This window comes from Hemiscyllium ocellatum, chromosome 6, assembly GCF_020745735.1.
Source record: "Hemiscyllium ocellatum isolate sHemOce1 chromosome 6, sHemOce1.pat.X.cur, whole genome shotgun sequence".
Taxonomy (NCBI): domain Eukaryota; kingdom Metazoa; phylum Chordata; class Chondrichthyes; order Orectolobiformes; family Hemiscylliidae; genus Hemiscyllium; species Hemiscyllium ocellatum.
Window position 1 is genome coordinate 17,623,090 of NC_083406.1, and position 15,517 is coordinate 17,638,606.

Below are 15,517 nucleotides of genomic sequence, written 5' to 3' on the forward strand. Positions count from 1 at the left end.
AGGTAGTCCAAAACGAGAAACAGAATCTTAAAATTAGATTGAAATCATTCAGGAGAAGGAAACACTTCTTCACGTCAAGAGGATTAGAAATTTGGATTCAACTCCCCTAAAATAACTGAGGTTGATATATTTTTGTTGAGCAAAACGATGAGCAATTTTAGAACCAAGATGGATAAATGAAGCTAAGATTCAAATCACAAATGATCACATTGAACAGGTTTGAAGGGCTGAATGATCTTCACCTGTCAGGCTTTATGTCCAGGAACCAAACTGAAAGCACTTTCTTTGTCACTTGTGACCTTACATGATCTCAGTGTTGCCCGATGCCTTTCAATTACTGTTGTCTAATTGCAAGAATTCACCAGTGAACCAAACTTCATGTCACCCTCCAGTTCTTCATCAAGATCTTCTCCACAGTGGGATAGAGTACAAGACTGCACCTCCTCCCCAGCCATGATGGCACCCTATCAAACTGCTCTTACCACCATCCTCCCACACTCTCTCCCACACCATATGCTGTAAAACATCAAAAAATTCAGAAGTACCTCCCCATTGTTGTCTTGGATTCAATTTCAAATGCGGGTAAGGACAGGTAGGATGTGACTCATAGATGGTGAAATCCAGCCTCAGTAACGTCCTTTGAATTTTGTGCTGAAGTCAAACAGACCCCATTTGGTTTTTCAAGGGGCCCTAACCTGTGGTTTGGATGTCATACATTTATGTGAATGTTCTTGAAGGAAGATAAGGTCTGTTTAAGTGTCGTGATCTGAAGTTATTTTCAATCACTCACTCTTCAAACTTGAAAAAAATAAGGCTTGAGCTGTCATTGAGATACAAAAACACCATTGTCAGCAGGACTGTGATGACTGACAGGCAATCCGGTGAGTGCGTTAGAAGTTGAATGATCACCTAATTCATGACTGCACAGAGTTCTTTGTTGAAATTTCCCAAAAGCTGTAAGTGTGTCATTTTGATCATTTGACTAAGTTTCAAAAGCAAAGTTTGATTGACTGATTAAAGAGAGATCATTAAAAGATTAAGTACTTTGGATATGGCGAAACAAAAATGATTTTTTTCAAAAGATTAACCACTTGTGGATCATTAAAATGGGTCTCATTAACAGATTTTTCATGAGTGTATGGGTGAGACCTGTAAAGGAGCTTCTTTTCACATCCACCTAGCTCCTGAGTTCTGATGGTCCTGTATACAAAACACATGGTGCAAGTAATGCATTTAAGAGCTTTGGCAAATGATAACTTCAGGACGCTTACGTAACATTGGGCACCACCAGGAGTGGAACTGAGTTGCACTGAGTTGGATGGTCTTCCATGATCATGTTGATTGGTGGGCTAGGCTTGAAGGGCTGAATGGAGAAAGTGAGGTCTGCAGATGCTGGAGGTCAGAGTTGAAAATGTGTTGCTGGAAAAGCGCAGCAGGTCAGGCAGCATCCAAGAAGCAGGAGATTTGACGTTTTGGGCATAAGCCCTTTTTCATTTCTGAAGAAGGGCTTATGCCCAAAACTTCGAATCTCCTGCTCCTTGGATGCTGCCTGACCTGCTGCGCTTTTCCAGCAACACATTTTCAACTTTGAAGGGCTGAATGGCCTACTCCAGTTTTGATTTTTTTTTATGTTTCTGTGGAAGGCAGAGCCACAACAGAACCACAGAGTGGTCCAACATGGAAGAAGGCCCTTTGGTCCACTGTGCTTGTGGTGTACCTTTGAAAGTGCTATCTAATTAATTCTACTCCACTTGATCTTTTCCCAAAGCCCTGCCAAAATTTCAACCCCAATGTTTTTTGAATCTGATTTAGGGAGTTTAAGGTATATCTTGATAGACACGTGAACAGGAAGATATCAGAGGGATAGAAACCACGCATGAACAATTAGATTAGATTACTTACAGTGTGAAAACAGGCCCTTCGGCCTAACAAGTCCACTCCAACCCGCCGAAGCGCAACCCACCCATACCCCTACATTTACCCCTTACCTAACACTATAGGCAATTTAGCATGGCCAATTCACCTGACCCGCACATCTTTGGACAGTGGGAGGAAACCAGAGCACCCAGAGGAAACCCATGCAGACACGGGGAGAACGTGCAAACTCCACACAGTCAGTCGCCTGAGGTGGGAATAGAACCCAGGCCTCTGGCGCTTTGAGGCAGCAGTGCTGACCACTGTGCCACCATGGTTGCAGGTTTAAATAAGAATTAGGAAACGGCTCTGGCTTGATAGCCTGGAGAGCCTGTTTCTGTGCTGTATTGAATTGAATTAATGATTGGATTGGTGTAAAACAGAAAAGGCTAATGGGTGTAGTCCTTCCAATCTGAAAAAAGTTTTGAGAGGCCTGATATAGAAATAATGTTCTGAGTTATGAAGAAGTCCAAATCCAAAGGCCATCAATATCATAAAATGGAAGAGATTGAATCAGTTAAAAGTTAAATTTTCAGTCTCATTTTAAATGCAAATGTACCGAGAGAGAGAGAGAGAGACAAGGAGTGCAAAAGCTGCAGTATTGACAAGTTAGAGATCAAAAAGAACAGACAATGCTCGTTCAAAACATCCCAGAATCACAGATGCCAGTCTCCACTAAACTCATTTAACTCCACATCATATCAAGGAATGATTGGAAGAAATTGCACTGCAAAGCATACGGACCCTCGGAACATTGTGGAGAGCGTAAGAAGTAGGAGCAGAAATAAGTATTTCAGCCCCGCAATCCCACTCGGCCATTTGATATGATCATGGCTAATCACATCATGGCTTCAACTCCACTTTCTGGTCTGCTCTCCATAACCCGTCAATCCATTATTTAATTAAACAATCATTTAATTAATGAAATAATTAGATAATGTCCATCTCCACCTGAAATTTACTTAGCATCCACCAGACATAATGAATTCCATAGAATCACGACCTTTTGAGAGAAGTAATTCCACTTCACCTATATTTTAAATCTGCTACCTCTTAGTCTAAAACTATCATCTCTCATTCTACATTTCCCCACAAGAGGAAGCATCCTCTATCCATCAACTTTGTCAATCCCTTTAACATCCTATAAATCTCAATTAGGTCTCACCTCTAAAATCGAGAGAGTATTGGCCTAAACTGCTCTCTCTTTCTTCATAAGACAAAACCCCCCTCCTATCTCTGGAACCAAGCAATTGAATGTCCTCTGAACTGCCACGTCACCCCTCCTCAAGTAAGAGGACCAAAACTATATGCAATACTCCAGGTGTAGTCGTACTTGCTGTAGTACCATTTCCCCACTTCTATACACCATTCCTTTGGTAGTAAACACCAAAATTCCAATTAGCTTCCTTAATACCTCCTGTACTTGCATACCACTTTCTGCAATTCACATGAGGACACCAGGTCCCTTTGCACAGAAGATCACTGATGTTTCCCTCCATTCAGATAATAAGTTGTCTTTCTATTCCTCCAACCAAAATAGATAATATCATACTTATCCACATTAAACGCCATCTTCCAAGGGGTGGCACAGTGGCTTGGTGGTTAGCACTGCTACCTCACAGTGCCAGGGATCTGGGTTCATATTCCTGCCTCAGGCGACTGTCTATGTGGAGTTTGCACATGCTCCCTGTGTCTGCGTGGTTTCCTCCAGGTGAACTGGTTTCCTCCACAGTCCAAAGATATGCAGGCCAGGTGAATTGGCCACACTAAATTGCCCTAGTGTTAGGTGCATCAGTCAGGGGTAAATATAGATTATGGGAATGGGTCTGGGTGGGTTAGTCTCTGGAGGGTCAGTATGGACTTGTTGGGCCGAAGAGCTTGTTTCCATACTGTAGGGGATCTAAAAATTAAAATTTTAGTCTAGTCACCCAACTTATCTGTACCCATTTGTAAAGAGTTTACTTTTTCATTGCAACTTAATTTCCCACGTACTATACTGTCATCTGCAAATTTAGCTGTAGTACCTTCTATCACTGCATTCAAGTCATTCATGTAGGCTTCAATTGTCACGTGTACCGAGGCAAAGCTTTGTCTTGCGAGCAATACAGGCAGATCACGTAGTTAAGTAGCATCGATAATTAAATAATAGGTAGCAGCGGCAAAAACAAAAACACAGGTACAGGCAAATTTTAAGAGTTTGTGAGTGTATTCAGTATTTTAACAACAGTAGGGTAGAAACTGTTTCGAAACCGGCTGGTGCGTGTGTTCAGAGGAGCCAAGGGACCATGTGGTACCCGGCTAGTTGCTTCTTCCCAACCAGAAAAAGACCCATTTGTCCCAATTCTCATCAATGTGGACTTGTGCTGCAGTACCTGCTGCGCCCATAGCCAAGCTGTTCGAGTAAAGCAACAACACCGGCATCGACCTGATAACGTGGAAAATTGCCCAGGTAGGCCCTATATACAAAAAGCATAACAAATCCAACCTGGCCAATTATCGCCACACCAGTCTACTCTCGATCATTGGTGCAGTGATGGAAGATATCACCAATAAAGCAACACCTGCCCACTGATGCCCACAGTTTGGATTATGCCACTAAGCTCCTGATTTCATTGTAATTTTGCTGCAAACATGGACAAAGGAGCTGAATTCCAGATATGATGTGAGACTGGTGGCTCTTGACATCAAGGCCATAGTTGATCAAGTGTGGCATCAAAGACCCCGAGCAAAACTGAATTCAATGGGAATTGGGGGAAAATTCTCCACTGGTTGGAGTGAAACCTGGCACAAAGGAAGATGATTGTGATTGTTATAGATCAGTCATCTCAGTTCCAGGACATCTCTGCAGAGATTCCTCAGCCCAAACATTTTCAGCTGCTTCATCAAAGACCTGCCCTCCATCATAAAAGCAGAAGTGGGGATATTCAAAGACAATTGCACAATGGGATATTCAAGGACAATTGCACAATGTTCAGCACCATTTGCAACTTCTCAGATACCGAAGTAGACTACATCCAAATATAACAAGCTCTGGACAATATCCAGATTTAGGCTGAAAATGGGAAGTAACATTCACGCTACACTAATGTCAAGCAATGGCTGTCTCCAATAATAGACAACCTAACCATCACTCCTTGACAATCAATAGTGTCGCTACTGCTGAATACTGCGCTATCAACATCCCGAGGGTTACTATTGATGAGAACCTGAACTGGACAAGCCAATGTAAGTGTAATGGCTACAACAGCGGGTCATAAGCTTGGACTCTTGCAAAAGCCTGTCCGCTATCAGTAAGGTATAAGTCAGGAGTATCATGGGTTGTTCCCCTTTAACCCGGATGAATGCACTCCCAACAAATGTCAAGAAGCTTGACACCATCCAGGTCTAAGCAGCTCACTTGAATGGCACAACATCCGCCACTAATGCTCAGTAGCAGCAGTGTGTATAAGCTACAAAAGCAGCAAATATATGGGAGCGTCACCACTTGCAAGTTTCCCTCCAGGTCTTATACCATTCTGACTTTGAAATACATTGCCATATCTTTAATGCTGCTTGATCAAACTCCCAGGTCTTCCTCCCTAACAACATTGTAGGTGTACCTGCACCAATTGTACTGTAGTGGTTCAAGAAGGTAGCTCACCTTCTCAAGGGCAACTGGGGATAAGCAATAAATGCTGGAGCTGCCAGAGATGTCTACATCCCACGAGTGAATGTTAAAAACAAACTGTGAGTAAACAGCAGATCAGGAATCTGGACAGAGAAGAGTTTAAATTATAATATGTATGTTGTAATGGTTAGCATAAAGTTTAAAAGTGTCTGTAACGCACCAGAGTTACTTACATTTCACAGTAATAAGACTGGCTCTCCCTGCATAAGTATGAAATAGACAATTAACCAGATTTTCTGAGTCCTTGCATCAATTTGTGAAGTTATCCAGTAACACATCCATTAGGCATTTCAGCAGAAATTGTTTGCAGAGTGGCAAGAATGTGGAACTTGTCACCACAGAGAGTGACTGTGGGGAATAGTCTAGACATATTTAAGGGGCGCAATTGTAATTCTAAGCATACATTTCCACCATCCTAACAGATAATGCATTTCAGCATACAAGTTACTGTGGTCAAAAGAAAACAGTCTTATAGGTAGAGGTCTTTTGGCACTAATCTTATACTCAATGTATAAATTTTATGCTCTGATTAAATTATCTATTAGTTGTGCTCTTTTATAAAGGGAACACTGGTGGGTGGATCACCAGTAGGTGCCACCTCAAACTTTCACAAATTGTTCAGAGATGTAATTACACACCTCTGGAGCAGGGAAGGGTTGAACCCAGATCTCCTGGCTCACTCATGCTGCCCCAGAAGGGGCCCCTAAAACCCAACCTTCTACAGATTTGGGAGCAGCACCAGGTGAGTTTCTGGCACTTTCACCTGCTTTCATCGGAAGTCCCGCCTCCTCCCAGTAGAAGGCTCTGCACTTCCGGTACCAAGGTCGCTAATAGAATTAGTGGAGGAAAAAAAATTGCAGAATTTCAAGCAGCCTTTTTTTTTGTTGTTGTTGTTTTTGTTTAAAACCGCGTTAATCGGAAAGCAAGTGGCGACTGACAGTGTCATCCAGCTGTTTCAGGTCAATTTCATTTGAAGAGATTCTTGTCTTTGCATTGGATTTAGTGTCAAATTGAAACCTTCCAAATAAATCTCTGGGAGATTGCACAAGATCAGACAGAAGGTTGGTCCTTATTTTTCAAACTGCGATGTTTTGTTTTGTTGAAATCGGTGCAAAAGCCGTTAAAGGCTGCAGCATTACGAATGCAGATGACAAAAGGTGAATTTGCCGTTGGAGATGCTCAGATTTAAAGGGCCGTTGCCATGGTTGCATCATTTAAAGCAAGTGAGGATAGGTTTAAATCAGGCCGAAGGAAAGCTGTTTACTTTAGGTGTCGTTCGCAAATTAGATCGTTTGCACATTCATCAGTGTAATAATTTGACATCCTTTTGTACCTACATTTAAAAAAGAGGCTGGGTCTTCAGTCAGTATAAATAGAATTTTTTTTGGAGTATTGGGATTTATTTTCTTCATACAAAGCTCCATGTTTTTTCTGCTCTGAGCTAGCTATCAAGAGAAGTCATTTTAATTCATGTACTCTTGTGAAAATAGATGGAGTGCCAAAATTGATCTGCTGAGATTTTGTGATCTCCAGACTTGGGCCATCCTAAACCTCTCTCAGACTGCCCACCCACATTCTGTCACCCCAGATTTTGAGCTTCTTCAAACTCTGCTGCCTCTATCCTAACTCACCCCAAGCCTTGTTCACCCATCACCCCTATAGGATGCCAGTGCAGCAGTGTCACAATATTAAATCCTTATCCTTGTTTCCAGATCCCTTTGTGTGTCACCCCTTCCTATCTCTGTCTTGCCCTTGTGCCCATAAAGCCCTTCAGATCACACTGTTTCTGCAGTTCTGACCTCTTGTGCATCTTGGATTCTAAATCGCTGAGCCATCAGTGACACCTTCTGCTGTCAAGTTTTTGGTCACTTATCCGAATCCAACTTTATGAGGCTCACTTTTAAATTTTGTTTGATACCTCTCCTGTGAGATGCCTAAATATTTTACTCCTCCTGAAAAAGGCACCTTTTTCTAAGGCTTTTCATCTTGCACTTGTTAGTATAATCTGCAAGAAATGCCAATGTAAAGTGGAACAACGTTTTTACACTGCATGAGTATAGCATGTTGATTGGCTGGCAAGTGGATTGCAATCAGTAGAGGCTTTACCAGGCAGAATGCACCAGGTAGATGATGATTTACAGTTAACTGCCAAGCTTTGATAAAGCACCCTAGCCTGCTGGAGTCCACTTGTCAATTAATCAGCACTCACTTCACTTACAGTAAAAAAGGTTTTCCCTTTTTAAATTGGCATTCTTGAGTATTGTCCGAATGAGTGTGTGATGGAAATATTTGACAAAACATTTTCATCAATGTATGTTTTCTCCAACCAAAAGACCATGTTAAAGATGCTATATATTTAGCCTTTCAAGCCTTCTTCACGAATTCATTAGATTTGGTGGATTATAATCTCAAACCCAACTCCTACCTCCCCTGATAACCACTCAACCCCTTGCTTACAACTAATCTGTACACCTAATTGTTAAAAAAATTCAAGGACTCTTCTTCCAACACCTTTCAGGAAGAGAGTTCCAAAGACATTTAAATCCCCTGACAGAAAGTTTTGCTTCATTAGTTTCAAATAAATGGACCTCCACTTTTTAAACACTGACCCCCTAGTTCTAGATTGTACCATAAGGTGAAACATCCTTTCCACATTTACCCTGTCAGGATAGATCAGGATCTAGTAGGGTTTAATCAAGCTTGACCTCCAAACTTCACCGGATATAAGCTTAGTCTGTCCAACCTTTCCTGATAAAAAACTGACGTATTCCAAGTATTATTCCAATATTCCATTTTAGGCAGCACGGTGGCTCAGTAGTTAGCACTGCTTCCTCACAGCGCCAGGGATCCAGGTTCGATTCCCGCCTCTGCCGACTGTGTGGAGTTTGCACATTCTCCCTGCATCTGCCTGCGTGTGCTCTGGTTTCCTCCCACAATCTAAAAAGATGCTCAGGTCAGGTGAATTGGCCATGCTAAATTGTCCATCGTGTGAGATGCATTAATCAGGGGTAAATGTAAGGTAGGGGAATGAGTCTGGGTGGGTTACTCTTTGGAGGGTCAGTATGGACTTGTTGGGCCAAAGGGCCTATTTCCATACTGTAGGGAATCTAATCTAAGCCTTCTCTGAAATTCCTCCACTGCATTTAAATCCTTCCTTAAATAAAGATACTGATATTGCACAGAGCAGTTCAGATATGGTCTCACCAAAACCCATGTAACTGAAGCATAATGTGCCTAATTTTATATTCCATTTGTAACAATAAATGATAATTCCATTCCTAATTACTTGCAGTGCCTGATATTCTAGTCTTTTATACTTCATGTATTAAGTGACCCAGATCCTTCCATATCTTAAAGCTTTGCAATTTATTGCCGTTTAGATCATCTGATTTTTTCCCCTGCCAAAATTAACAATTTCATATTTACCCACATTGTACTCCATTTGTGATATCTTTGTTTACTCCTTTAACTCTGTCTATTGTATATCTTTAGTAATCTTGTCAACTTCACAACTTACTTTTGATTTGAATTTGATGTGATTTATTTGTTGTCACGTGTACCTAAGTGCAGTGAAAAGCTTTGCTTATGAGCAGCTCATGCAGATCATAGTAAGCAAGGACTTGCAGATCATAGGGTGAAAAAACATTCAGAGGCAGACAGGTTACATCGCTCAGGATATGCACTAGGCAAGATCAACATTAGCAAGTTCAATAATATTTTGTGGAGAGTCTGTTCGTCAGTCTAATAATTGGCGGGATGAAGCTGCTCCTGAATATGTGTGTGTGTGTGTGTGTGTGTGTGTGTGTGTGTGTTCGTGTTCAGGATTCTATATCTTCTGCCTGACGGAAGAGGTTGTAGGAGATCATTACTGGGATGTAATGGGTCTTTGATGATGTTGGCAGCCTTTCCGCAGCAGGGACCCATGTAAATGGAGTCCATGGATGGGAGGTTGGCTTCCATGATGGTCTGGGCAGTGCACACCACCTTCTATAGTTTCTTATGGTCCTGGGCAGAGCAGTTGTCATACCAGGCTGTTATGCACCCAGATAGTTTGCTTTCAATGCTGCATCTGAAAAAGTTGGTGAGGGACGTTGTGGACATACCAAACTTCCTAAGCAGCCTGAAGAAGAAAGGTGTTGTTCTGCCTTCTTCATTGTCGCAGCTACATTTTCTACTTACCTTTGTGTCATCAGCAAATTTGGCAAACATCTTCCGTGTCTTCATCCATGTCATTCATATAAATTGTATGTATTAATTACAGTACAGCCATCAGTTCCCCCTGTTCACAGCACATCCAATGTCCTCATAGACCTGAGGTAGATTGGTTAAATGCAACTTCCCTTTTAGTCTTCCTGGCAAAGTGGACAAGTACAGATTTTGTTATGTTGTGCTCCCAACCCCTATATTTTTGCTGAATCAGCAAACCGATCTAGATTCCTTTGCAGACACTTTGTCCTATTTTTATGTTACTCCATGTCACCAGCAAATTTAGCAACCTTCCACGTGGGCCTTTTGTTCAGGTCATGGGTACATATTGTGAATAAGTGACATTCCAGAACAAGCTGATGGGTGAGATAGAAACTGGGGGAGGGGCTCTTTGGGGTGAGGAATGTTGGAGTTCAATAAGAGTCACTGAGGGGGTTTGGTTCTGGAGCTAACCAATAGTTAGGCAAGTTTTTTTTCTCTCTTGATGTTTTCAACTATCCAGGTAAGTACAATGCAACTGGAGTGTTTGCAGCAAGTACCAAGTGGATCTTATCGACTATGAGATCTTCGATTGGGGTTGTTACCCTGGGGCCAATCAGGGAGCTCTGTCTGACAGAGATAAACAGGAGATTCCTTGTGTCTTTCACCGTCTCTCACACCTGCATCCACACACACATGGGTCCTGGGGAAAAAATAAACAGGAGTGTCAGAGGTTCTGTTCACCCTGAGAGCTGGGTCTGAGGGAACTGGATCAGTGTCAAGGACTCTCCACATGTAAATTAAGGGTAGCTTGGTGATGGGATACTGGCCTCTGTGGCGTAAAAAAACAGGAGAGTACTTGTGTCTTTCACTGTGTCTCACACATGCACACACACAACATGGGTGTGGGGAAAAATAAATATATAGGAGTGTCAGAGGTTCTGTTCACCCTGGGAGCTGGCTCTGAGGGAACTGGGTCAGTGTCTTTCAATGACTTTCCACATGTGAATAAAGGATGACTTGGTGACGGGATCCTGGCCTCTGTGGAGTTAGTTCATCTGTCATATCACTTCTTATCCTGACCTTCTCCAGGGAAAACAGCCCCAACTTTTCTAGTCCAGCTTCATAACTGAAGTTTCTTATCACTGGAAGCATTAAAAAAAAGGAGATTCCTTGTGTCTTTCACTGTGTCTCACACCTGCGCACACAACATGGGTGCTGGGAGAAAAATAAGCAGTACCGCAGTTAGATGGTAGTGTGGGGGTAAAAAAAAGAAATAAAGTTTTTTAAAAAGTTAGACCGGAGTGGTGATGGGATACCGGCCTCTGTGGAAAAAAAAGGAGTGTTAGGCTGATAGCTGGCTCTGAGAGAGCTGGATCAGTGTCAAACAAAAAATTAAACAGGATTTTCAAACAGTCTCCTCATTCTAGGGACCAGCTCTGAGCTGGCTGGTCAGAGTCCATGTACTGTGCCCATATAAATAAAGGGTGACTTGGTGATGGAGTACTGGCCTTTGTGCAGTTATTGTAGAGACTGTCTAATATCTCTGACTCTAACGCAGCAAAATATCTCTGATGATCTGGAGACCAGAAGCTTTGGGCTATATATTAGATTAGATTAGATTAGATTAGATTTTTTTTTTAGATTAGATTTTTACAGTGTGGAAACAGGCCCTTCGGCCCAACAAGTCCACACCGACCCGCCGAAGCGCAACCCACCCATACCCCTACATATACCCCTTACCTAACACTATGGGCAATTTAGCATGACCAATTCACCTGACCCGCACATCTTTTGGAGGGTGGGAGGAAACCGGAGCACCCGGAGGAAACCCACGCAGACACGGGGAGAACGTGCAAACTCCACACAGTCAGTCGCCTGAGGCGGGAATTGAACCCAGGTCCCTGGCGCTGTGAGGCAGCAGTGCTAACCACTGTGCCACCGTGCCGCCCCTGACTATATATATTTACCTGACTATTATTTTTATGTTGACAGAATTCTTTTCTTGAAAAACCTTGATTTCAAAGATGTTGAAACGGAAGCAAAGTTCAAGAGTAGAGAGTCAGCCTGTTACAGACTTTGGACCTGATGAGATGCTTACAGACAATGCTGATATTTTGTGGATCAATAAGCCGGTAAGTTACATTTGTGGTGGAAGTCTGACAAATATTTTGATATAAAAGTCTCCAAATGTTCTCCTCCCCTTCCTCATGTCCTCCATAAGCATGTGTTCATCCAAAACTGCTCCCTGTGTCCCAACGTTCCAGGTGTCTCACTCACTCGTTCCTCCTGTGCTCATGGTCTTGTATTGGGCCCAGTCTAGCTACATTCTGATTTGAATTCTTAGTTTTTCTTGTTTTCAAATCCCTCCATGGCCTTCCTATCTCCCTAATTTCCTTCAGCTCTAAAACCTTGAATACCTCTGTGATCCTCCAATTCTAGAAAATCCCTGATTTTAATCTATCCTCGGTTGTTGACTGTACTTTCAACTGTTAATACCCTAAGGTCTGGAAATTCCTCCTTAAACTCTCCAACTTCCTACCTATCTCTCCTTCTTTAAGGTACTCTGTAGAACTTGTCTTTAGGAGCAAGCTTTTGCTTACCTGTCCTAATGTTCCTTTCTCTGGCTCATTGACACTTTTTAAAATCAATAACATGAATGTTTAACACTTTGGCATGCTTTTCTATATTAAAGATGCTGTAGAAATACCACTTAGAGTCAACGTGTAGTACAGTATGGAAACAGATCCTTCAGCCCAACTCATCCATAAACTGAACAAGTCCCATTTGCCTGCATTTGGCCCATATCCCTCTAAACTCTTCCTAGTCATACACCCATCCAGATGCCTTTTAAATGACATAATTGCACCTGTCTCCACCACTTCCTCTGGCAGCTCATTCCATACACATACCACCATCTGTGTGATAAAGTTGCCCCTTTAAATCTTTTCCTCTCACCTTAAACCTATTCCCTCTAGCTTGGACTCCCCTACCCTGAGGGAAAATATCTTAGCTATTCACTTTATCTATGCCCCTCACGATTTTATAAATCTCTATAAGGTCACATCTCAGAGGAAGTTCCAGCCTATCCTTTCTCACTCAACCCTTCCAGTCTCAGTAACTTCCTTGTAAACCTTTATTTGCACCCTCGCCAGCTGAATAACATGTTTCCTTTAGCAGAGTGACCAGAATCGTATGAGGAAAGGCTGAGGCACTTGGGCCTGTTCTCATTGGAGAAAAGAAGGTTTAGGGGAGATTTGATAGAGGTGTATAAGATGATTAGGGGTTTAGATAGGGTAGACACTGAGAACCTTTTACCGCTAATGGAGTCAGCTGTTACTAGGGGACACAGCTTTAAATTAAGGGGTGGTAGGTATAGGACAGATGTTAGGGGTAGATTCTTTACGCAGCGGGTTGTGAGTTCATGGAATGCCCTGCCAGTAGCAGTGGTGAACTCTCCCTCTTTATGGTCATTTAAGCAGGCATTGGATAGGCATATGGAAGTTATTGGGCTAGTGTAGGTTAGGTAGGATTTGGTTGGCGCAACTTCGAGGGCCGAAGGGCCTGTACTGCGCTGTATTTTTCTATGTTCTATGTTCTATGTAATTGTATGCAGTACTCCAAATGTGGTCTTAGCAATGTCTGGTACAGCCATAAAATGATGTCCCAACTGCTGTTCTCAATACTTTGACTGATGAAGTTGTTGTTTTCTTGCCAATATTGTACAAGGCACTAATCAGACCACAGCTGAAATACTGTGAACAGTTTTGGTCCCTTATCTAAGGAAATATGGATTGACATTGGAGGCAATCCAAGGAAGATTCACTAGGCCAGCCCTACTAGGCTTTGGGTATGGAGGAACTGTCTTATGAGGAGCGGTTGGGGCTTATAATCATTGAAATTTAGATAAATGAGAGCAACTTTATTGAAATATACAAGATTCTGAAGGGATTTGGTAATTGTGCAGAGATTGTTTCTCCCTATGGGAGAGTAAAGGACTAGAAGGCATCATCTCAAAGGGTTGCTCATTTTTATTTTTATTTACTCATGGGATATGGGCATCACTGAGACAACATTTATTGCGTCTCTAAATACCCTTGAGGTGGTGATGGTGAGCTGTCTTCTTGAACTGCTGCAGTCCATGTGCGGCAGGTAGATCTACAATGACTGGAGGGTATTCCAGGATTTTGACCCAGTGACAGTGAAGGAACAGCAATGTATTTCCAAGTCAGGACGATGTACTTAGGAGGGAGCTTGGAGGTGACAGTGTTCCCATGTAACTGATGCCCTTGTCCTTCTAGATTAAGGGCATGTGGGTTTGGAAGATTCTTTCTAAGGAGCTTTGATGAATTTCTGCAGTGCATCCTTTGGATGCTACACACTGCTGCTACTAAGCATTGGCATGGATGTGAATATGATGTCAGTCAAGTGGACTGCTTTGTCCTGGATAGTGTCAAGCTTCTTGAGTGTTGTTGGAGTGGCACTCATCTAGGAGAGGAGAGTATTCCATCAAACTCCCGACTTTTACCTTGCGGATGGTGGAAAGATTTTGAGAAGTCAGGAGTTGACTCACTTACTGCTGGATTTTAAGCCTCTGACCTGTCTTGTAACCACTTTATTTATAAAGTGTAGAAGGAGCAGAGACGTTATGATAGCATATTCAATTCTTAGGGGATGTTTAGATGTTGAGTGTTTGTTTCTCTATGGTTGAAAATCTAGAACTATGAGTCACTGTTTTAAGATAAAGGGTCAGCCATTTTGGACTGAGATGAGCATAAATTTTGTTCTTCAAAGATTTGTGATTTTTTGGAATACTCGATCCAGAGAAGGAGATGTGGATGCTCAGTCATTAAGTACAAGAGAGGTTGATGGAATTTTCAATACAAAGGCAGTAATGGGAGTTGGATTTGAGGTTCCGGATCAATCATGTGGTTTTTGACTGTCCTTTAGAATCAAGAATGATGTCTATCCAGCTAAACAAGTCCTCACATGCCTGAGAAGCCCAGTTCTGATTTTATTGAATGTGGAGCAGGTTCATGGGGCTGAATGGCCTACTTCTACCCTTTTTCATATGTTCAAAGTGTTACAGCCAATGAAGTGCTTCATGAAGTGTAGCTATTGTTGTAATGTGGGAAAATACTGCAGACATTTCATACAATGTTCATCAAGATCCCACAATGAGGTAGATGAAATAAAGAAGTTCTGACAAAATGCCAGTGAAATGCTGTTATTCTCTCCTTAGACACCTGCAGATGTTTCCTGTGATTTTATTTCAGACTTCCAGTTTCCACTCTTGATTTGATATGATAAATGACCAGATACTTTGTTTTTATTCACATCAGTTGATGGATAAATGGGAACCCATGACATGGAGGAGAATCCCAATTTTCTCATTCAAAATAATGGAGTGGGATCTTTTATATCCAACTGAGAGGGCAGACCAGGCTCTTGGTTTTACTGAAAGGTATATTACAACTTCAGTGGGATACTTGACTCCATTGGAAGAACATGTCCCAATTTACTGCAGCTCCATGTCAAACCTGTGTAGCTCGGTAAGGAGGAATTCTTTTTTAACCAGAAGTGGTGAATTTTTGTAATTTTATCATAGATGTTGGGTTGTTAAGTATAATCAAGTTGAGATAGACATGTTGAATCAGTAAAGGAAGTGAGGGTTATGGGAATAAAGCTAGCAAAGTAGAATTGAGGAAATATTAAATCAGCCATAATTTTGTTGAATGGTGGAACAGACTC

At 42.0% G+C, this 15,517-nt stretch overlaps 1 protein-coding gene across 3 annotated transcripts in view; it reads left to right on the forward strand.

Annotated features, from left to right (window-relative positions):
- Positions 1 to 11,793: 11,793 nt before the first annotated feature.
- nalcn (sodium leak channel, non-selective) overlaps positions 11,794 to 15,517 on the forward strand; it is a 296,823-nt gene continuing 293,099 nt past the window's right edge. For all 3 annotated transcript variants that reach the window (XM_060826499.1, XM_060826500.1, XM_060826501.1), the window contains exon 1: positions 11,794 to 11,901. In XM_060826499.1, coding sequence (XP_060682482.1) covers positions 11,794 to 11,901 — 108 coding nt within the window. The remainder of the gene's footprint in view (positions 11,902 to 15,517) is intronic.